Raw genomic sequence first — 22483 nt, 5'->3', positions numbered from 1 at the left:
TTAGTGCAGCAGGACATCTCCAGTGGGGTCCTTAATGTCACCAAGTCAGCAGCTGTTGAAGTCTTTTCACTCTGGAATGAGCTGTCTTTTTCTTTAAAGGCTGTATTCCAGTTAGCATTACTGATAGTACATTACTTCAGTTAGACAAAACAATAACAAAATAAGTCGGTTGTGAGAAGAATTTTTTTTGTAGTTGTGCAAAGCTCAGTAGTACATTTCAGTATATCTTATACAATACAAATTTCCAACAGTAATGTATATATATCAGAGAAGCTGCCTTAGAAAATCTTTTTGTGCTTGAGTATTATGAACACAGTTTCAATGTTAGGTCAAGCCTTCATTTCAGAATTTTGAAAGCATGAGTGGAAATTTAAGGAAATATTTGAAGGATCTTTAATCCATTAATGTTAAATATTGCATTCTGTCATCAAAGCTAACAGTGAGTTCAGATGTATTAAATTTGCCCCTTGAAGAGGTTTTATGTTGGACAAGGAAAACTGGGAGGAATTTATTTCCAGTTGCTGCCCTGTCCCAGCAAAATTAGTCCCATTGCGTAATTTGTATGGCTCAGATCTTCCAGTCTCTGGATCATGAGGACACTGCGGAAATCCTGATGCATGAAAATTGCCTGAGAAGATTAAACTTCTGATGGGCTGATTCTTTGCTGCCTCTGACCCTCTGTGAATATTTCCAAGCTGAGGGACTTGTCTGCATATTTACCTTGGAAACGTTAGACAGTTTAATACCTGGTGTAACTCAGTGGTTAGCCAGAGTAACTCAGCTAAGCACCACCACCCCAATCACCTCTGGCCCCAAAGACCCAACTAGCCCCTCACCTAACCAACCACTCTCTCCCCAACCTCCCGAATCTAATTACCCCCTCCTGACCCCTGACCAAGTACCCCCACGACATGACCCAGATGCCTTCTCAATCACCTGGTCTAGTCCAACTACCTCCATGACCGCTTCCCCTGACCTGACTCAATCCAACTAAGTCCCCAACCACCCAACTACTCCTATACCTGAGCCAACCACCTCCCCAACCACCCAACTACTCCCCCCCGATTGACCCAACTACCTCTCCCACAACCTGACTATTCCCCTAACCTGATCCGACTATCCTACCAACCACCAAACTACCCCGCCAAACAACCCAACTACTCCACTCAACCTGAACCAACTAACCCCAACCATACGGCTACCACCCAATCTGACTACCTCTCCCTCCTGACCACCCATCTACCATCTGACTATCCCCCACCCCAACCACTATCCCTTGACCAGACCAAACTGCACACCTCTCCGACAACCACCCCCCCCCCCCACAATTGCCTGACTATCCTCCCAACCTGACCAACCTTGGAGTGCCTGCGCTTCCCTTTCTGCTTCAGCCAGGTTCAGAAGATATGGCTTAAAATAGGTAGTATCGTCGGGTCGGAGGGAACTTCACGGACAGTGGCATAGCGCCCAGCATTGCTGCTGACCAGATGTCCAGATTATATGTCATAAATGAAAAGCATTGTGATGCTTTGTGTTCAGATTCCCTGCGCTGGAAGAGTAAATTTCGCATTCAACTTAGCTGTACCCAGCATATTTACCCTCGTACTTCTAATCCCTTTAATTCCCTAAAGTTAATGATGAATTATTTGAATTCAGAGAACAAGCTTTCTTGATGAATCATTTTGTAAAAGGTAATGCTATTGCACAATGACTGCTGAATTGTCACATGGAGTGGCCATAATTTGAGTGCAGCATGAGCAGGGTATAAAAATTGGGAATTTGGTATTTAGCCAATTTGTATGCCTTTTCCTTAGATCTAATTTCCCTTGTAAACCATGGTTTGGCCACCTTTCACGTTTTACTTTTGGGCCAGACAGGAATAAAGAATTGTTGCAGTTCACCCATGTGCTCTTTGAATGTTTGCCATTGCCTATCCACCTTTAAATAATGTTTCCCAATCTATCATAGCTAACTCGCACTTGATACCATTGTAGTCTCCATGATTAAGTTTCAGAGGACCCTTGTCTCAGAATCAACTACGTCACTCTCCATCTTGATGAAAAATTCTATCACATTATGATCGTTCATCCCCAGGGGGTCTTGCACAACTGGATTGTCAATTATTCCTTTCTCATTAGACAATACCCAGTCTAGGATGGCCTGTTCTGTAGTTGGTTCCTAAACATATTGGTTCAGAAAACATCCTGTATGCACTTCAGGAATTCCTCCTCTACAATATTGTGACTGATATAATTTGCCCAGTCTATATGAAGATTAAAGTCCCCCATAATTACAGATGTTCCTTTATCATATGTGTCTCTAATTTCCTATTTAATGCCATTCCCAATATCAACTCTACAGTTTGGGGTCTATACAACAACCCCCACTAATGTTTTTTGCCCCTTAGTGTTTCTCAGCTATACCCATAGAGGTTCCACAGTGTTGGAGCCAATGTTCTTCTTTAGTACGGTGTTAATTTCCTCTTTAACCAGCAATGTAACTCCACCACCTTTTCCTTTTTGTCTGTCCTTCCTAAATACTGAATACTCCTGGATGTTCATTTTCAATCCCTGGTCACCCTGCAGCTTTGTCTCCATAATCTCAACTGTATCATACCTGTTTACATCTATTTACGCAATTAATTCATCTACTTTATTGCAAATGCTACACGCATTAGGGCACAATGCCTTTAGGCTTGTCTTTTTAAGATTACTTGTCCCATTTGCAATATTTTTCACTGTGGCCCTGTTTGGTTCTGGCCCTTGATTTCTTTGCCTATCAATTATCCTATTCCCCTTTCTGTATTTTGTTCTTGTCCCTGATTCCAGCTCCTCTGAATTCTTGCATCAGTTCCCATTCCCCCTGCCATTTTAGTTCAAACCCTCCCCAACCACTCGAGCAAATAATCCCCATGGGAACCAAAAGAGAAAATGCTGGAAAATCTCAGCAGGTCTGGCAGCATCTATAAGGAGAGAAAAGAGCTGACGTTTCGAGTCCAGATATCCCTTTGTCAAAGCTCAACTTGAAACATCAGCTCTTTTTTCTCCTTATAGATGCTGCCAGACCTGCTGAGATTTTCCAGCATTTTCTCTTTTGGTTTCAGATTCTAGCATCCACAGTAATTTGCTTTTAATCCCACTAGGACTTCAATCCCAGTCCTGCCAAAGTATAACCCATCCAGTTTATACTGGTCCCACCTCCCCCAGAACCAGTCCCGATGTCCCAGGAATCTGAAACCCTCCCTCTCACACCATCTCTTCAGCCACGTAATCATCCGATATATCCTGTTATTTCTACTCTGACTAGCATGTGGCAATGGTAGCATTACAGAGATCACTACGTTTGAGGTCCTACTTTTCAACTAACTTCCTAACTCCCTATATTCTGCTTTTAGGGCCTCATCCTTTTTTTTTAAACCTATGCTGATTGTACCAATGTGTACCACACCACTGGTTGTTCACCCTCCCCCTCCAGAGTGCAGTCCCTAATCACATCTCACCATGAATGTCCATCTCACCATGTATGACTTCCTTATGACCTGTGATCCTGGTTGTATCAATTGTTCACATTTCTTAAAGAACATAAGAACTAGGAGCAGGATGAGGAAATTCATCCCCTCGAGCCTGCTCCCCAATTCAATACGATCATGGCTGATCTTGTCTTGGCCTCAACTCCACTTTCCTGCCTGTTCTTCATAACCCTTCAACCTATTACTAATTTAAAAATCTCTCTACCTGCTCCTTTAATTTACTCAGTGTCCCAGCGTCCACTGTACTCTGGGGTAGTGAATTCCACAGAATCACGATCCTTTGAGAGAAGTAGCTTCTCCTCATCTCTGTTTTAAAGCTGCTACCCCTTATCCTCAAACTATGACCTCTTGTTCTAGATTGCCCCACAAGTGGAAGCATCCATTCTATGTCTACTTTGTCAATACCTTTTATCATTTTATATATCGCAATCTCCAATCATTTTTCTAAACTTTAGAAAGTAACAGCTTAAACTGCTCAATCTCTCTTTATACGACAAACCCTTCATCTCTAGTGAACCTCCTCTGACTGCCTCTGATGTCACTACATTCTTCCTCAAATAAGGGGACTAAAACTGTACACAGTACTCCAGGTGTGGTCTCACCAATGCCTTGTATAGTTGCAACAACACTTCCTTACTTTAATACTCTATTCCTTTAGCTATAGATGCCAAAATTCCATTTACTTTCCTTATTACCTGCCATTACTGTTTTCTGAAACTTAGGCACAAGGACACCCAGATCCTTCTGCACCGAAACACCCTGAAGACTCTCTCCATTTAGATAATAAGTAGACTTTCCATTTTTCCAACCAAAATGGCTAATCTCACACTTATCCACGTTAAACTCCTTCTGCCACATTTTGGCCCATTCACCTATCTAGAACCATTTGTAAATTTCTTATTTCCTCATTACAACTTACCATACCACCTATTTTAGTGTCTTCTGCAAATTTGGCTATAGTACATTCTATCCCTGCATCCAAGTCATTAATATAGATTGTAGATAGTTGGAGCCCGAGGACCCTGTGGCACCCCACTAGTTACATCTTGCCAACCAGGAAAATACTTATTTATCCTGACTCCAGCGGGATCCCCTCGACTGAACCCCATTCTTCTGAAGCCGTTGTAAACCTTGTTGACATGGTGTCACGTTGGTGTGGTATGAATATTTAGTGAGGGGGAATCATGTGGTGGGGAGGCTCGTTAATAGTAGTCAAACTTATTAAAATCCATTTGTTACGTCACTGGCGAGGCGGTGGAGAAAATCGGAAAAGAAATCTCACTTGCAGTGAGCACAGGAGCAAAATTGTCCCCAATGTTTATATAATTTTCATTGCATTAAAAAAACTACATTCTGGCCACACCGTATAGAAACGATACAGTATTGAACATAAATTATGTCACTGGTGACATGCCCTTGTTCTATTCAAGATGCCTTAAAATTACATTTGCATACTGTGTCTTGGTGCCCCCACCTCCCTCAAATGGGCTCCATCTAGGAGGATGCATCCAGTGCCATGGGGGGGGCACTCCTCTGGCATCTTGGCATTCACCAGAAGAGGCACCCAGGCGCTGGTGTTCTCATCTTGAGCCTCCCTGAAAGGAACCCACAGAGATGACAGGCAGCTTGCCCTCCAGAATGAGATGTGTTTGGACCTCCCTGATCACCATTGATGGACAGACAACTAGCTGAGAGACCAAATGCCTCATCCATCTCTCACACTGGCAGTGACCTCCTGAATTCTGTGACAGTGTAGGGTTACAGGTCCAAGCACAACCCCAGGAACCCCAGACTGTTCCTGGAACTGCCTCTCCATGAGTCACAACTCTCTCCATGAAGGAGGCTATGTGCTCGGTCTTCCGTGTCAGCGCAGTGCTCATACTTGGCATGGACTCCTCCATGACAGAAACCATGGCACCTCAGGTTCTCTGCCAGATCTCCCCATACACTCTGCTGGACATCCAGCATCTACTTCCTGATGGAGGACTCCAGAGGCTCATCACCTGCCTCGGACTCAGCATGGTTCTGGTCTCCAGTCGTCCTTCGACTTATGGTGCCCTGGGCCTCTCTTCTGCCTCTGCAAGCTCCTTATGCGGGTGTGATATGCCCTCACCACTGTGCAATACCCGCAGAGCCAATGACTTAATGCCCACCAATGTATTAGTATCTACGCAGGAGCTTGCTTCAGGGGGTGTGACATTGGTGCAAGTGTCAGTGTCTCATCATCAAAGGTTAAGGAGTGGGCTTTAAGGTCACCGGGCACTCTGCACCTGTGGGAAGAAAACAACATATCAGTACATTCAATCATCACATTGTCAATGTGCAAGCTAGGCGGGCTGATGAAGCAATGGAGAATTACAGCATGGTCTCATCTGGATTGGAGCTTCAATGGGCATTCTTGCTGAGACATTCCCCCCCCCCCCCACCCCACCCAAGAGCCAGGTTGCAGGGCACACCTCACTCTCTAGTGCACTCAAACCAAGCATGCAGACCCAGCCTTGAAGACATAGGCTTCAGTGCCAGTTGGCACGCACACTCTTACACTCCTGAGCATCTCGAGGAATGGCCACCTGATTACACATCTCTACACAGTTCCATGCCACCATCTGTACTCACCCTTGCCGACTGCAGAAGTTTGTTGAACCTTTTGTGGCTCCGAATCCACTTGTGTCGCACCACACTGTGCCCAGGCTTTCTTGGTGACATGTGGCAACTTCCTCTTGCTTTCTCTGGGAATCAAAATGTCCCATCTGGCACTGACCTCCTCCACCATAATTCCAAGGTATTCACTGAGGGAGGTTGAGTGCCCATTGGACTTGTTCTCCAATCTTCCGTGCCCACCAGGTGCTAAGACCATTATCACTTCCTTATTGCATTGCAGAAAATCCACTCAGCCTTGCCCACAACATCCAGCAGGCCTCAGGGTGCTGTCTGCAGAGTTTTTTAACTGCTTGCTGGATCCCCACTGGACCTGGCACCCAACTACTTCCCACCCTGCCTGCACTGTCAGGCTAACTGGAAAATGCGTTTCACGCTTGGCAGACTTTAATTGGTCACCCAGCGTGAAATTATGTTGATGATGCGATCTCACCCAGAGGCAGATTCTGCATCCGCTTCTGGGCCTGCTGACTTTGAGTCCACGCCAGGCATGAAATTCAAGCCCAAAAGGTTAACATTCAATATTTGAAGAGGCTCACTTTCTCAAGGGCAGCTAAGGGTGGACAGTAAAATGAAATGGTGAAACTACCCAGCAGGTCTATCAACATTAGAAGAAGGAGCAAACCATTGGACATTTCAGATAGAAAACATTGTTCACAGTGATCATATCACAAGAGTGAATGTAAAATGCAAAAAAAAAATCCAGCTAGAGTCATTGAATGATGATTAGAATTGAAAACTGTGGCTAATTGTTTTCCTTTCCCTAGCTTGCAATGCTGAGGCCCATTGTAACAGAACTTCTACTCTGGCTGAGATCAGCTAACTGTTACGAAGTTAGTATATTTGTACTGTGGACTTTTTCCTGCTGATCTCCCTGCCCCACGTCCTCCCTTTGTTTTGGTTAGCCTTATAAAGGGGTTCTTCTGTCGGCATTCAATCAGATCTGACAAAGGCTTTCTGTCTGAAATGTCCAACGGCCTTTTCTCTTTCAAATGTTGACAGACCTGCTGTGTATTTTCAGTATTATTTATTTATATTTGGATAAAGGTACTATTAGACAAGGGTGTTACTATAATTAAAGGACTTTAGATTTGTTTTTGTAGACTTGGATGAATATATCTTCTCTGTAAAATAAAATCTTGTTTGGATCACACACGCAAACCCTTGCTTTGCAGTCAGACTATTAATTAGAAATAAAAACAGAAAATGCTGGATAAACTCAGCAGGTCTGGCAGCATCTGTGGAGAGAGAAACAGAGTTAACATTTCATGTCCATTGACCCTTCTGTTAATTAGGCCGTTTTGCAAAGAAAGGCTGTGAAGATACAAAAACAGCTTAAATGTTAAATTGTTTTCAAATTAAAAAATTATGAAAATAACAATTCACAAACTTTTGCTATCACTGATATAGCACCTATTGCAATGCAAACTTAACAATTCCAAGTTTGAACAGCATTAGATTTTCTAATTTCAGATATTTACTTCATAACCTCAAGTCATATTGGTATGAAAGGGCTGATGGCAAACTAACGTTCCAACTGTTGGGAATAACTGAGTCAGGAAGGCTGGTAAGCAGAGCCTGGAGCTAAGCTTGATTGTAATGTTGTTCTAACCTCTGACTTACCGACACCCAGGAAACAGCAGGGATACAAAATGGCGAGTTGGGGGGGGCCTGTTGTAAAAATAAATGATTGAAAAGCTGCTTTAACTTCCACCTTTAGCTGAGAAATACAAGAGAAATTAGTGGAGATCAAGACAGCCAGAGAGATATGATACAGTGACCTGTAAATTACAAAGATAAATAGAATTAAAGCCCTTATTTTAATAGAATTGAAGTTGGAAGATATCTTGTTGGGCTATGGTAAACATTGAGTAAAAATGGAAAGTTGCCTTTGTTAGATCAGTCTATTATAACAGGCCCATAAATCTGGTACCGGGCTGGCTTATCACTGATAATGTAATAGAATTCTATCTTCACTGAATTTTTGAATCATGCCAGTAGCCTGTAACTTATTAATTATCCTCAAACTGAAGATCTATTCGCATTGCACCCTTATTTAATACTGGGTTGGCAAATGAAGTCAGGACAAATTGTTCTTTTCCAGTATGTCTTCTAAATCAAGCGTATAATAAATGGATTATATTACCTTATATAGATCAGTTTAAACTATGCTCTGTAGTTAAACATTCCTTACAGGATGATATTGTGTAAATCAAGGGTCGGATTTCAGTGGGAGGCACAGGATTGTACAGCACCCATTTGTCAACTTGATGGCACTTCCATGAGGTTGCATCAGCTTTTCTTTGAAGAAGGGGGAAATTTTATGCAAGACCTTCACTGTCATTTACGCCTACACCCACTCCCTTTTTCCAGATTCTCAGATAATGCAAGGTAATGCCATGATACAATCAGTCACTAGAAGTATGTGACAACTGTTTTCAGGAAAACATTTCTAATTTAAAATTGTTGAACACAGTGAAAATGAGGGGGATTAACGCAAATGTGTCCAGTATTTCCTTTGAACTATTACAATTCACAGATCTCTTAAATAATTGAGTTTTTCCGCTTGCAGAATTATCTCGGGCAAGAAAAGAATTTGGTTTCACATTTCAGATGGTGATTTAATCAGAACACTTTCAACCATTTGCTAAAAGGAGCAACTCACCATGATAATTAGTTTAGTAATTTTAGTTGGTAAAATGGTATAAGATAACAAAGCAGATCAAGATTAAGCGTTTTATTAATGATTTTAAATATAGTTTGTTGCCTACAAGTTATTGTGTTCATGCTCTTTAAAAAAAGTCAATGAAAAGGTTTGGATAGTTCAAAGCGGAGTGCTGGAACACATTGTCTTCTGGTAGCTGATGTATTAGACAGTAGTTTTCACAACCTTATTTATGCAATTATTTTTTTAATACTATGAAACCGTTAACTATGAATTGTTCAAAATACAAGCAAAGTAGTGTTACTGTATTTAATATGCCAGTTTTCAAAACAATAAATGTTAATAAAACATTCTTCCTCTCTGGAATTCAGGTATTGGGACGATTCTTCCAAATAAATTCTAAGTGTCAAATTCATGGAAAAACTGGAGTAAATCACGCTTTTTTTTCAGCAGGAGTTTCAAAATGAATCTCCCACACTCTGTTATTGCAGAGTGCACTCGTGTGAATCAATCCAAAAAGCTATGAGCTATTCCCGCTGGAGAGGCCAGCAGCATAGTGCTGAGTGGGCCACTGTGCATGCACCGATTTGTCAGTGCCAACATCGGCACATGCGCAGTGGCCCCTGTCTGCTGACCTCCCGATTGCTGGCCAGTTCGATCGGCCAGCTCCATAACCCCCGCAACGCTGCCCCTCCATGGCCGAATCGCTGGCCTCCCAAACATGCCCGGGCCAGCCTCGACACCCCCCCCCCCACCCCAAGCCCGCCTCAATGTTGTCCACCCCCCAACCCTGATCTCCCGATTTTCACCCTCCCCCCCCCCCCCAGCTGCCAGCCCCGAACACTGGCTTCCCTCCCTCTGTCAAATGCAGAGTGCCAGCTCCCCGCAAGTGGGGAGCTATACTAAACCCCGCTGGAGTGAACCACTCCTGACGCGGGGAGACGCTAGCGGACCCAGAGAATTCAATCCTAGGCCTGCTAATGATATTTAAATTGCATTACAATTAGAATTTACATAACATATGCAGTTCCGTGCCGGAAATCCAACTGCTGGAGACGCGTGGAGGCATGGCGCCCAGTGGGAGCTCGCCCAACGGGCTGGGAGAATTACCTTCATTGTTCTTACATTCTGTAAATTTCAGAACTGTTTTCTCTCTTTACAGTTTTTCAGTTAGGCTAAACTCAGTAATGAAGTTATGATGGCATTTTGTGTGTATTATATGAAGAAGTAGAATGGAATTTTATTTTTAGTTTGGGGAAAGGGGAACACAGCTTTAACTCAACAGCATCATGTATTCTGACACTGGTTAATGGCAATGACCCTAACAAGTGAGCGAACCTTTGCAGACCATTGATTAGTGTTTATATTTCACAGCCTTCCAGTCATAGCTCCCGAATTCATACTTATTAATTTCAGATATGATTAGTGTCTCAATTTTCAGGGGTTCTTATTGTTTTGCCCCCATAGGGAAGAAGAAAACTAACACTGTCCAGCGTGCACAGCTCTAGGCACCTATTTGACAGCTAAGCACAGAATGGTAATTGTGGCAGTTCCTTTAGGGAAATGCATCCCTTTTCCAGACAGTGTTATTGCGTCTTCTTGGCATCCTTCCATCTATGAAAGATGGTGGACATGCAACAAGCAATCCATTTCAGATGGAGTGTCTTCATATGGTGCATCTTTGCTAATGGCTGAAGAGGCCAAATATCCTGGATTGGCAGAGGGAGGACAAAAGGAGGTCAGAGAAACTTTGGTGAAACAGGGTGTGACATTATTTTAAAAGTCAGAAAACTAATTATATAATAAGACTTTAAAAGATATGATTTACATTGAATCCTCGAAATCATCTATCAATAAAGTAGAATGTACAGATTCATATTGACAATGGAGGAGGACCAATGGTTTTAAAAAATCTCTATTACAATTTGACAGTATAGCGTGAGGCTAAAGGCTGAGTGTCTGAAATCAAGAGGAATCTTAATTGTAGGGAACAGTCTCTTCGATGAGACTAATGCAAAAACGCAGTTCTGAGTTTGTCCAAAGATGGAAGTGTTTTGGAAACCAGAAAGGAGGGGACTGCTCTGTGCAGACAGGTTCATCCAGGATGTGACAAGTGAGTGGAGCAGTTAGGGAAGATCCTAATAGTGCAATGGAAGTGGATTAGGCAGACAAGACTGAGTGCAACAAAACATAATAGACAACAAAACTAGTGTGTTTTTGAAATTAATGAAATAGTGATAAGGTGCATTTACAACAACTTAGAAAGCAGCTTTAAGAAATTGAAGGCTTTTTATTTTCTTAAACCACTTCCACTTCAGTTCATTTAAATCAGTTAAAAGATAACAAGTGTTTTGTATTTGGTGGCATATTATTCCAAACAAGTTTCAGTTCAATCTCAATTCAATTTTAATTTCACTTTATTTTCCATATGGAAATTCATTTTGGATATTTTGCTCATTCATTTAAAAAACAACATGTAAATGAATAATAATAAAAAGGAAGAAAATGTCTATTACAGAGGCCTGACTGAAATTAAAATATGTATTAAAAATTATCTCAATGCATTATTTGGAGTTCTGCAAAATTTCTGTGCAAACCAACTTGTGATTTTTTTAAACTATCATGAATGATCTATAGTAAACTAATGACAAGCTGTTGCTTTTCTTAAAAGAACATGTAAATCAAGAAAATTTTGGTTACCAATGACAACATTACATTTTTCCAAAATGAAATTCCGGATGAAAATTTGTAGGTTTCCCCGGTTGTAAATTGTGCCTAAATTTAAAAGAGGTATTCATTAAAAACTTAGAGCCTTTTAAGAATTATTAGATGGTTTGAGTAACATACAAAATGAATGCATAAAATACGTTTTGATTTTGGGTGAAATGGGAAATTTATTCATGTAACTTCAGGCAATTCAAAAGTAGAGCAGAATTAAGTAGCAAACTTCAATTGTTGGATTTGACAGTAGTTTCCATTTTTGTCAAATTACATATCTAATCTAAGTTTAGGGCATTTATCCCTATTACTTGCCAATTAAAAAAAAAAGTAATACAAGTTCCTTTTTATGAATGTCTGTATTTTGTAACGTCTTCTTGAGATGCTGTTTCCTTGGTGGGGCAAATGGTTCCATAGGCTTGTCCAAGTAGCCATTCTGTATATATAAGAGTAGTCATGATGTGGAGATGCCGGCGTTGGACTGGGGTAAACACAGTAAGAAGTTTAACAACACCAGGTTAAAGCAGGTTAACTGCCGGCTCCAAGTGGAGAGGATCTCCAAGAAGATCGCGCATATCGACACAGACATCAAGTTTCTACAAAGATGCAAGACTTTAACCTGGTGTTGTTAAACTTCTTACTATGTAAGAGTAGACAGCAAGTCTTAGGATCATGCAGGAGTGATGAAAAATTAATATTACCCTAATCCTCTTTATCCTTTGAATTTTTACCCCTTTATTTCATTAAGTAATTATAGATAGACTTAGTGATGAGTTTGCATTTTTAAAAATACTATTTTGCATTTCTTGGTGTTACAGACAAATCTTGTATTGACTATCAGAAGCAGTTTGAATTCATCCTAACAAGGTTTGAGTTTCTTTTTTTGACCTTCAATGGAGTTTCAGTGAGACCTCGGAAAACATATCGGGAAATCATAGTTCTAAATATGTGCCCCAGCTGAGCAGATTTCAGCCTGATTATGTCTATTTGTTATCACTTTAACCACATTCAGTGTCCGATCAGCCATGATTATATTGAATGGCAGAGCAGGCTTGATGGGCTGAATGGCCTACTCCTGTTCCTATTTTCCCCAAGACCTGAGTTCTGATATTTAGCTAGTGGTTCAGTGTATGGACTATGACTTGTGACCAGGATTAAGTTTAGTCGTGAATCTTAAAGCTTTTACATCAAGGATTATTGATAAAGTTATACTGGTATCTATCTGAACCTCAGCAATTCAGTTAAGGCACCTAATAGAAGTCTGAAATAAGTGTAAATTAGAGGGTAAGCCATGCAACTATTCATACACAACAACTGAAGTAGTCACTCAAGGACAACATAGCTAAGAGCCCTAAGAACAAATCATCTGCTGGTCTACCTAATACTGAAAATAGTAAAGTTGTGGCAAGGGAGGTATATTACATAGAAAAAGAGAAAAACATAGGGAAGCAAAGCATTACTCAGTGCGTGGCATTTTTGAAGTAAAGTAAGTATTCATAACTTGATGTGTTTTTTGTTTTTTTTTGTTGTTGAAGACTGATGTCTTCAAAATTAAAAACATCTTGCAGTGTTTTGTTACAGTGAAACTCAAACCTCGCTAGGATGAATTCAATCTGCTTCTGGTTGAAGATGTGTCAATTCAAGATGTGTCTTTAACATCAAGCAATGTTATTTTTAAAAATGCAATCATTGCTAAGTCCCTCGGGACCTAACGTCAACCATTAACGTTATGCTGTTTTATCTTGTTTCATTTTAACGTTGATCAATTAATGGGGGCTATAATCTCTTAGTGTAATGAATTTGATTTTAAAGTCATTTTGCACTGGTCTGACACAGGGCCACATGACCCAGTTGGTGCTATTTTTGAGATGTCTCTCCCAGTTCCTTACCCACCCTCTTGCTACCATTCCTCCAATTTGTGGTCTCACCTGTTCCTCACCCACCCGAACCTCCCAATCCCTGACTTTCCCACTCAGTATTTCCTTCTGCTGAACCTGCATTCCCATTCAAAGAAGGTCCAGATCCAGATCTGATTCAAAGTCAGAGGTCCAGGATTGTGAAAGTATGGGTCCCGATGGTGCAGAAGCATCAACCTGGGGCTGTTAAAAAGCAGAGTTTTTTGTTAATGCATACAAGAATATGTGAACCCAAGTATGAGTTTACTTTTGTTCCATATCACTCTCGGCTGTACACATTTCCACCATCCTTCACTGCAATCGGATCCCTAGTGTCCTAGCACTGCTGCAGCTCCTTATTTCCAGGGCACATCTCGAAAATTAGTAACCCTATGCAAATCATCTTCCTGCTTTCAATATACAAGGCTAAATATGCCACAGGGTTATTTATTTTAAGTGGCTTGAATCGAAGACTTAGGTTGAGGTTGCTCCTCTTGCACTTTGCGCTCATCTCCAGAGCCCTCACTCACAGTAGAAGAATTGGGGAGCAGGACATTCAATGAGAGGAAAGATTGGCGAGTGGCTGAGTCAGAAAGCGATAGAGGCCGCAAGTTGGAGAGTCAGCAGCAAGACTTTTAGTTAAGGAACGGGGAAGGCCACAAACTGGAGGGTCAGTGAAAGGAAGGGTCCGCAGCCCAGGAGGCTGGAGGGCAGGATGTGTGGTGAACGGGAGATTTGGAAAGCAGGATCGGCAGAGAATAGGAGATAGAAAGTTAGCATATCGTATTTCTTTTAGATTTTTAAAATTTATTTTATTTTAAAAGATATTTCATTTACCAATATAGGAATCTAGCAAAGTAAAGTATTAAAGTTTACAAAGTATAATGTTTTAATCTTATTTTCTGATTAGAAATATGGTACAGTTTTGGCATTGTTTCTAACAGGAAAATGTGGATTGTTTAACGTTGTTTCACTTAACATTGCACTTTTCAGGAATGCAACTGAAACATTAAGTGAGGTAGTTGTACATTATTTAATACTCAGAATCAGCAAGTAATTGTACTTACTCTCCCTTCAGTAAATCCAAATCAGCTGTTCCAGGTTTTAATAACAGACCACCTACCCTTTTGTCTGATAAGAACTAATTGCCATCAACATTTTGGTATGTGTGGACTTGCTGCAGTGAATCAGATCAATCTGGATTAGTTTATTTTCACTGGAGAAGAGAAGGTTTTGGTAGACTGATCAAGCTTAATTTAAAAGCATTCCTTCCTATACTGACAGAATTAGATTAAACAGGTATTCCTTTATTGCTGGAGCTAAACTGATAAAGTTGCATGGAAAAGATGAAGTTAGTTGTCTACATTGCTACCAGAATGTTTGTTTAAAAACATAAAGCTGACTTGGTTTATTAATCTTTACCACTTTAAGAAAAATTACAATTAATTTGTCTTCAGGTTTATTCTTGTAATTTTGGGAATTCAGAAGTTAGTTCGATGTTCTGAAATGAAAGTTAGAGTTGTGGCCAAAATATATATTCATGCATTTTCCTTTATATTAGCACATGATGGAATTTCCTACTTCTAATGCTATGTAAATCAATTTAAATTCTTTAATCTTAAATTGTCGATGCCTCTCTATTCCTGTCTCATTTTAATGTAATTGTTATTTGACATAGAAACATAAAAAATAGGAACAGGAGTAGGCCATTCTAAAAGGTGTACTCTGTATCCTTAGATATGAACCCTGGTTCTGGACACCCCCACCATTGGGAACATCCTTCCCGCATCTACCCTGTTGAGTCTTGCTAAAATTTTATAAGTTTCTATGAGATTCCTCCCTCATTCTTCTAAACTGAATATAATCCAAACCAACTCAATCTCTCCTCATACATCAGTCCTGCCATCCCAGGAATCAGTCTGGTAAATATTCTCTGCACTCTATAGGGACCTCTGCTATTTGTGATATATATAAATGATTTGGAAGAAGGTGTAACTGGTGTAATCAGCAAGTTTGCGGATGACACGAAGATGGCTGGAATCGCGGATAGCGAAGAGCATTGTCGGGCAATACAGCAGGATATAGATAGGCTGGAAAATTGGGCGGAGAGGTGGCAGATGGAATTTAATCCGGATAAATGCGAAGTGATGCATTTTGGAAGAAATAATGTAGGGAGGAGTTATACAATAAATGGCAGAGTCATCAGGAGTATAGAAACACAGAGGGACCTAGGTGTGCAAGTCCACAAATCCTTGAAGGTGGCAACACAGGTGGAGAAGGTGGTGAAGAAGGCATATGGTATGCTTGCCTTTATAGGACGGGGTATAGAGTATAAAAGCTGGAGTCTGATGATGCAGCTGTATAGAACGCTGGTTAGGCCGCATTTGGAGTACTGCGTCCAGTTCTGGTCGCCGCACTACCAGAAGGACGTGGAGGCATTGGAGAGAGTGCAGAGAAGGTTTACCAGGATGTTGCCTGGTATGGAGGGTCTTAGCTATGAGGAGAGATTGGGTAGACTGGGGTTGTTCTCCTTGGAAAGACGGAGAATGAGGGGAGATCTAATAGAGGTATACAAGATTATGAAGGGTATAGATAGGGTGAACAGTGGGAAGCTTTTTCCCAGGTCGGAGGTGACGATCACGAGGGGTCACGGGCTCAAGCTGAGAGGGGCGAAGTATAACTCAGACATCAGAGGGACGTTTTTTACACAGAGGGTGGTGGGGGCCTGGAATGCGCTGCCAAGTAGGGTGGTGGAGGCAGGCACGCTGACATTGTTTAAGACTTACCTGGATAGTCACATGAGCAGCCTGGGAATGGAGGGATACAAACGATTGGTCTAGTTGGAGCAAGGAGCGGCACAGGCTTGGAGGGCCGAAGGGCCTGTTTCCTGTGCTGTACTGTTCTTTGTTCTATAGCAAGAACATTCTTCCTCGGTTAAGAAGACCAAAACTCCACATGATATCTGGGTGTGACCTCACCAATGTTTGCAGTAAGACATTCCTGCTCCTGTACTCAAATCCTCTTGATATGAAGGCCAACATAATATTTACCTTCTTTACTGTCTGCTGCATCTGCATGCTTACCTTCAGTGACTGGTGGACGAGGACATCCAGGTCTCGTTGTACATAGCACATTAATTTATAGCCATTCAGATAATAACCTTTCTTCCTGTTTTTGCTACCAAAGAGAATAACCTCACATATATCCACATTATACTGCATCATTATGATGCATTACCCACTCACTCAGCTTATCCAAATTGCACTAAAGCATCTCCGCATCCTCCTCACAACTCACCCTCCCACCCAGTTTTGTGTCATCTGCAAATCTGGAGGTATACATTTAGTTCCCTTATCTTAATCATTAATATATATTGTGACTAGCAAGGGGGTCATAGCAATGATCAGCAGTACCCCATTAGTCACCCCGTCATTCGGAAAAAGATCCATTTATTGCTACTCTTTATTTCCTGTCTGCCAACCAATTTTTATCCATCTCAATACACTACCCCTAATTCCATGCACTTTAATTTTTCACGCTAATCTCTTATATGGGACTTTGTCGAAAGCCTTCTGAAAGTCCAAATAAACTACATTGACTGGCTCCCCTTCCTCAAGTCTACTAGTTACATCCTCAAAGAATTCCAGTAGATTTGTCAAGCATGATTTCCCTTTCGTAAATCCATGCTGACTATGTCCGATTCTACCACTGTTTACCAAGTGCTCTGCTATAAAGTCTTTGATCATGGACTCTAGATTTTTCCCCACTACTGATGTCAGGCTGACTGGTCTATAATTCCCTGATTTCTCTCTACCTCCCTTTTTAAATAGTGGAGTTACATTAGCTACCATCCAATCTGTGGGAACTGTTCCAGACTCGACAGAATCTTGGAAGATGACCACCAATGCATGCACTATTTCTAGGGCCACTTCTTAAGTGATATGATATTTGGGCTTTTTGGTATTCCTCCCATTTCCGACTCATACACATGTATCAACATAATTCTCAGTTGTAAGGCCAAGTTGGTTAGTTTATGGAAGGTGAATTGTAGCAATGTAATTCTTTGGTCAACTATGAGGAAAGTAGATAAGTGCTGCAGTGAACAACCCACACCCCCCCTTCCCCACAATCCGCCCAACCCACTTCATCCCACTCTTCGCTCCCTTCAAATGGAGTTTTAGGAGTCTGGAAGTAAATCAAGACTAGGATTTAAATTTTAATCTTTTGGTAGTGAATCTACACTAAACTATGATAGAAAATTGAGCATAGTTAATACTGTATATACAATGAATGTTTTGTAACAAATATCAATACTTTACAAAAATAAAACATGTGATTGTTGTTTGTATGTTGTTGGGAAAATTGCAAAAATTTTGATGAAATTATTTTTTCTGATGAATAATGTAATTTTTTCCATTCTTCTGTATTGCATTTTTCTACATTTCTCAAAACAATTGACAGCTGTGAAGATTAAGATTTTTCTTGGTAGAATCAGGCTGATTTGCTTAAGACATTGGCCTGAATTCTCCAATGCCTTACCGCTGCCATTGACAATGGATAATTTGACACTCAGCCAAAACTCTATTCATTGCAGCAGGACTGGAGAATCCCAGCCAAGGCAAGGTTGGAGAATTCCAGACTTTGACTAGCTTCTGGATTTTTGTGGACTCCAGAGCCATTTAAAAATGGCAGGTGGGACCCAATTCTGGGATTCCTCCTCCCATTCCTGGCGCACCCAGTTTTTGTTGGCTGGCTAAGGGTGACGGTAGTGGACATGTGCCCTGCACTCTTGACCTGGTCGGCTCCATTGCGTGAGTAGGCATTTCATAGCTGTCTGCAATTTCTGTGGAGGCAGGCTAGCTTCTGGATGACTCATAGTTCACAGCCACTCAGAGGAGTCGTGAACCATAGTCTGGGTTTGAGAATCTTTTTGAAGGTAAGTCCAAGGGTCATACCCTTAGAAATCTTAGAAATCCTACAGTACAGAAAGAGGCCATTCGGCCCATCGAGTCTGCACCAACCACAATTCCACCCAGGCGCTACTCCCATATCCCTACATATTTTACCCACTAATCCCTGTAACCTACGCATCCCAGGACACTAAGGGCAATTTTTAGCATGGCCAATCAACCTAACCCGCACATCTTTGGACTGTGGGAGGAAACTGGAGCACCTGGAGGAAACCCACGCAGACACAAGGAGAATGTGCAAACTCCACACAGACAGTGACCCAAGCCGGGAATCGAACCCAGGTCCCGGGAGCTGCAAAGCAGCAGTGCTAACCACTGTCCTACCGTGCCGCCCGTTTACCCCTATTGCCCATGCCCCTCCATTCCAACTCAGTGCCAACCCATGACTCCTGCCCAGTCCCATGATCCTTGATAGCTCTCATGCCAAGTTATGTTCACCCATCCACTTCCATGGCCCCTCAGACTCTCCGTGCCAACTCATGGTCCTTCCTTGTCCATTCACCCAGTTTACACTATGCACAGAACTATTGAGCCACATAGTAACAATTAAATGTGTGAAAGTACTCAGAAGAAATCGCCTGGCCAGAAATCATCTTTTTAAAAAAAAGCTGTTCCTAAAAGTCCTTCAGGCAGACCATTGATGTATTAGTAACAGAGACATCAAACACTTTACACCTCTTAATCTTGTGCAAATAAACACTGAAGCATTGTCAAAAGAAATCACAGAAAGAACAACTTGTTATAACTACTTAAAGATGTCAGTTCAGCCAAGCCAACAGTTCCTTCCAGAATTCCTTGCTGAGATAATCATTTTGAGAGTCTGGGCTCTCAGCCAAGCATGTATAATTTGGACAGGTAGAAGAACTCTTTCAGTAGAACTGGATGGACTCATCATGGTCTACATACCTGGCTTCGCACCAGCACTGAAATTCATACACAATATTACTTAATTCAGTAGTAGGCAGAGCGTCATCTATTTGAACCTACACGATGTCAGTAAACTGAACTTGAATCATAGAATCCCTACAGTGCAGAAGGAGGCCATTCGGCCCATTGAGTCTATACTGACCACAATCCCACCCAATCCCAATCCCCGTAGCCCCACATATTTACCCTGCTAGCCCTCCTGATACTAAAGGTCAATTTAGCACAGCCAATCCACCTAACCCACACATCTTTGGACTGTGGGAGGAAACCGGAGCTCCTGGAGGAAACCCACGCAGACACGGGGAGAATGTGCAAACTCCGCACAGACAGTGACCCGAGGCCAGAATTGAACCCAGATCCCTGGCGCTGTGAGGCAGCAATGCTAACCACTGTGCCACCGTGCACACGACTGCATGAATTGCTAAGTTCATAAATTCAGAAATATATATTCAGAAAACGACAGCATGTCTATAGTCCAAGATATAGTGATATTTTTAAAGTTTATTTATTAGTGTCACAAGTAGGCCTACATTAACACTGCAATGAAGTTACTGTGAAAATCCCCCAGAAAGAGAGAATTTAGCAAAGCCAATGCACCTAACCAGCATGTCTTTCAGATTGTGGGAGGAAACTGGAACACCCGGAGGAAACCCACACAGACACGGAGAGAACGTGCACACTCCGCACAGACAGTGACCCAAGCCAGGAATCGAACCCGAGTCCCTGGTGATGTGAGGCAGTAGTGCTAACCACTGTGCCACCATGCGATGGCTTCCTGCAGCGGCATGTTTGTTAATTAGCATGTAATGTCAAACAAGCACATAGACAAAGCGTTGCTATCAATGTGTAGGTTGCATATAATCTTCATGAAGATGAAGGAATCTTTCACCATATACATGGAAAACTCACTTAGAACCAGCTGTAGCAATTCACTCAACCACTTGGCCAATTCATGCTGATTCGTATAATCCACGACCTTATTAGATATCTTGTAAATAGGGCCCTAGCCATTTGCTCACCTACATGCAAATGAGGAAGTGGAGGGCTGGGTTGGTAAGTTTGCCGATGACACGAAGGTTGGTGGGGTTGTGGTTAGTCTGGAGGGATGTCAGAAGTTACAGAGGGACATAGATAGGATGCAAGACTGGGCGGAGAAGTGGCAGATGGACTTCAACCCAGATAAATGCCTAGTGGTCCATTTTGGCAGGTCGAATGGGATGAAGGAGTACAATATAAAGGGAAAGACTCTTAGTACGGTAGAGGATCAGAAGGACCTTGGGGTCCGGGTCCATAGGACTCTAAAATCGGCCCCGCAGGTGGAGGAGGCGGTTAAGAGGGCGTATGGTGTGCTGGCCTTTATCAATTGAGGGATTGAGTTTAGGAGTCTGGGGATAATGATGCAGCTATATAAGACCCTCGTCAGACCCCACTTGGAGTACTGTGCTCAGTTCTGGTCGCCTCATTACAGGAAGGATGTGGAAAAGATTGAAAGGGTGCAGAGGAGATTTACAAGGATGTTGCCTGGATTGAGTGGCATGCCTTATGAGGATAGGCTGAGGGAGCTCGGTCTTTTCTCCTTGGAGAGACGTAGGATGAGAGGAGACCTCATAGAGGTATATAAGATGTTGAGAGGCATAGATCGGGTGGACTCTCAGAGGCTTTTTCCCAGGGTGGAAATGGCTGCTACGAGAGGACACAGGTTTAAGGTGCTGGGGGGTAGGTACAGGGGAAATGTTAGGGGGAAATTTTTCACACAGAGGGTGGTGGGCGAGTGGAATTGGCTGCTGTCAGTGGTGGTGGAGGCAAACTCAATAGGGTCTTTTAAGAGACTCCTGGATGAGTACATGAGACTTAATAGGATGGAGGGTTATAGGTAGGCCTAAAAGGTAGGGATATGTTCGGCACAACTTGTGGGGCCGAAGGGCCTGTTTTGTGCTGTAGTTTTCTATGTTTCTACATACTATGACACCTACATACGAGAAATGAAGATGGCAGAAAACACTGTTAATTGGGTGACAGTCACTGAGGACTATTACCTGTGGAGGCTGACTGGTAGAGCATTGGAGTAAATGAAGCAAAAAGGAAAGTTCGGCTGTCCAAGAAGAGAGCCCAGTGAAATTTGCACCATCTCGCCTACTGTTGTCATCTGCAGCAAATGCAGCAGAGGGAGCCATGCCAGAGTGGGGGGTTCTGAGCCATACTAAAATTGACCCCAAGGCACAAACTGTTGCCTTACAAGATGGAAGACAACTAATAACCAGCTATTCCAGGTTTTTTTCCCTCTCTCCCAATAATTTCATCCCTCATTGCTATCTTTACCTTCTGAATTATCCCTGCTTTGATTCTATGATGCTGATGTTCCAGTTTGACTCTTCAGCAGTGTTTGTGATTATAGTCTTGATGATTTTTCTATCCTTTTGTGAAGATTTTCTGTGTGAGCTACTCCTAGGCCGACTTTGGCTCTAAAGAGAGAGAGGATCTCCAGTTCAGCCAAATTACGCCGGAGACCTGTTTTTAGATTTTTCCTGGCATTCACCATTTTCTCTGAGGGTGAGGTGGTGTGGGTTGTAGTTTGCACAGCCGTGTTTCACAGAAGCAGAGGCAGCTGCACATGTAAATATATAGATGCCTTCAAACAGATCCAATTTTCGTAACTAGGATGTCCAAAACATGACTTGTGGATTTTGGACATTTCAGGAGGAAGTCTAAAACTGCCAAAGTTCTTTGGAAAGGTAGGGAACCATTTTGATTAAGTCCATGAACACCTTTGGGAGAGGTAACGTGCCTTTTGGGAGAGGTCAAGTGCCCTTTAGGATTGTTAAAATTTGGCTTGAATATGTGTAAAAGTGGTTAAACTCATTGGAACTGCCAAACTGTGAAGGGAAAAGTCAAGCTGTTAAGGCATTTAATCTCCTGATCTTTAAATTAAAAAAAACATGCTGCAATGTAAAAAGAAAGTTCTTGCTCTTTCACTCTATCTGTTGACATAAGCCTGAGGGTAATCATGATAGGATTTGTACTGCATGCCTGATTTCATGACCTATTCTTATCATGGGAGTGTCTGTCAGTTCACATTTTGATTGCTCCAAATAGTTATAAAGTCTTTGATATGGGGCTAAGA

The 22483-nt window shown here is 42.0% G+C and overlaps 1 protein-coding gene across 7 annotated transcripts in view; it reads left to right on the top strand.

Annotated features, from left to right (window-relative positions):
- The window catches only part of stau2 (staufen double-stranded RNA binding protein 2), a 340608-nt gene that overhangs the window by 267038 nt on the left and 51087 nt on the right, over positions 1-22483 (top strand). Inside the window, exon 15 of one of the 7 annotated variants that reach the window (XR_013498338.1) lies at positions 7661-7754. The exons of 5 other annotated variants lie outside the window; for them this stretch is intronic. Coding sequence is in view for 1 of the 2 variants with exons in the window: in XM_078216315.1 (XP_078072441.1) it covers positions 7661-7675 (15 nt within the window). In the remaining variant the exon portion in view is untranslated. Of the gene's footprint in view, positions 1-7660; positions 7755-22483 lie in introns of those variants that run through there. One more of the 7 variants, XM_078216315.1, reaches the window with a different exon arrangement.

This window comes from Mustelus asterias, chromosome 7 (genome assembly GCF_964213995.1).
Source record: "Mustelus asterias chromosome 7, sMusAst1.hap1.1, whole genome shotgun sequence".
NCBI lineage: Eukaryota > Metazoa > Chordata > Chondrichthyes > Carcharhiniformes > Triakidae > Mustelus > Mustelus asterias.
The sequence above is the reverse complement of the archived record's forward strand: the minus strand, read 5'-3'. Positions and strand labels throughout refer to the sequence as shown.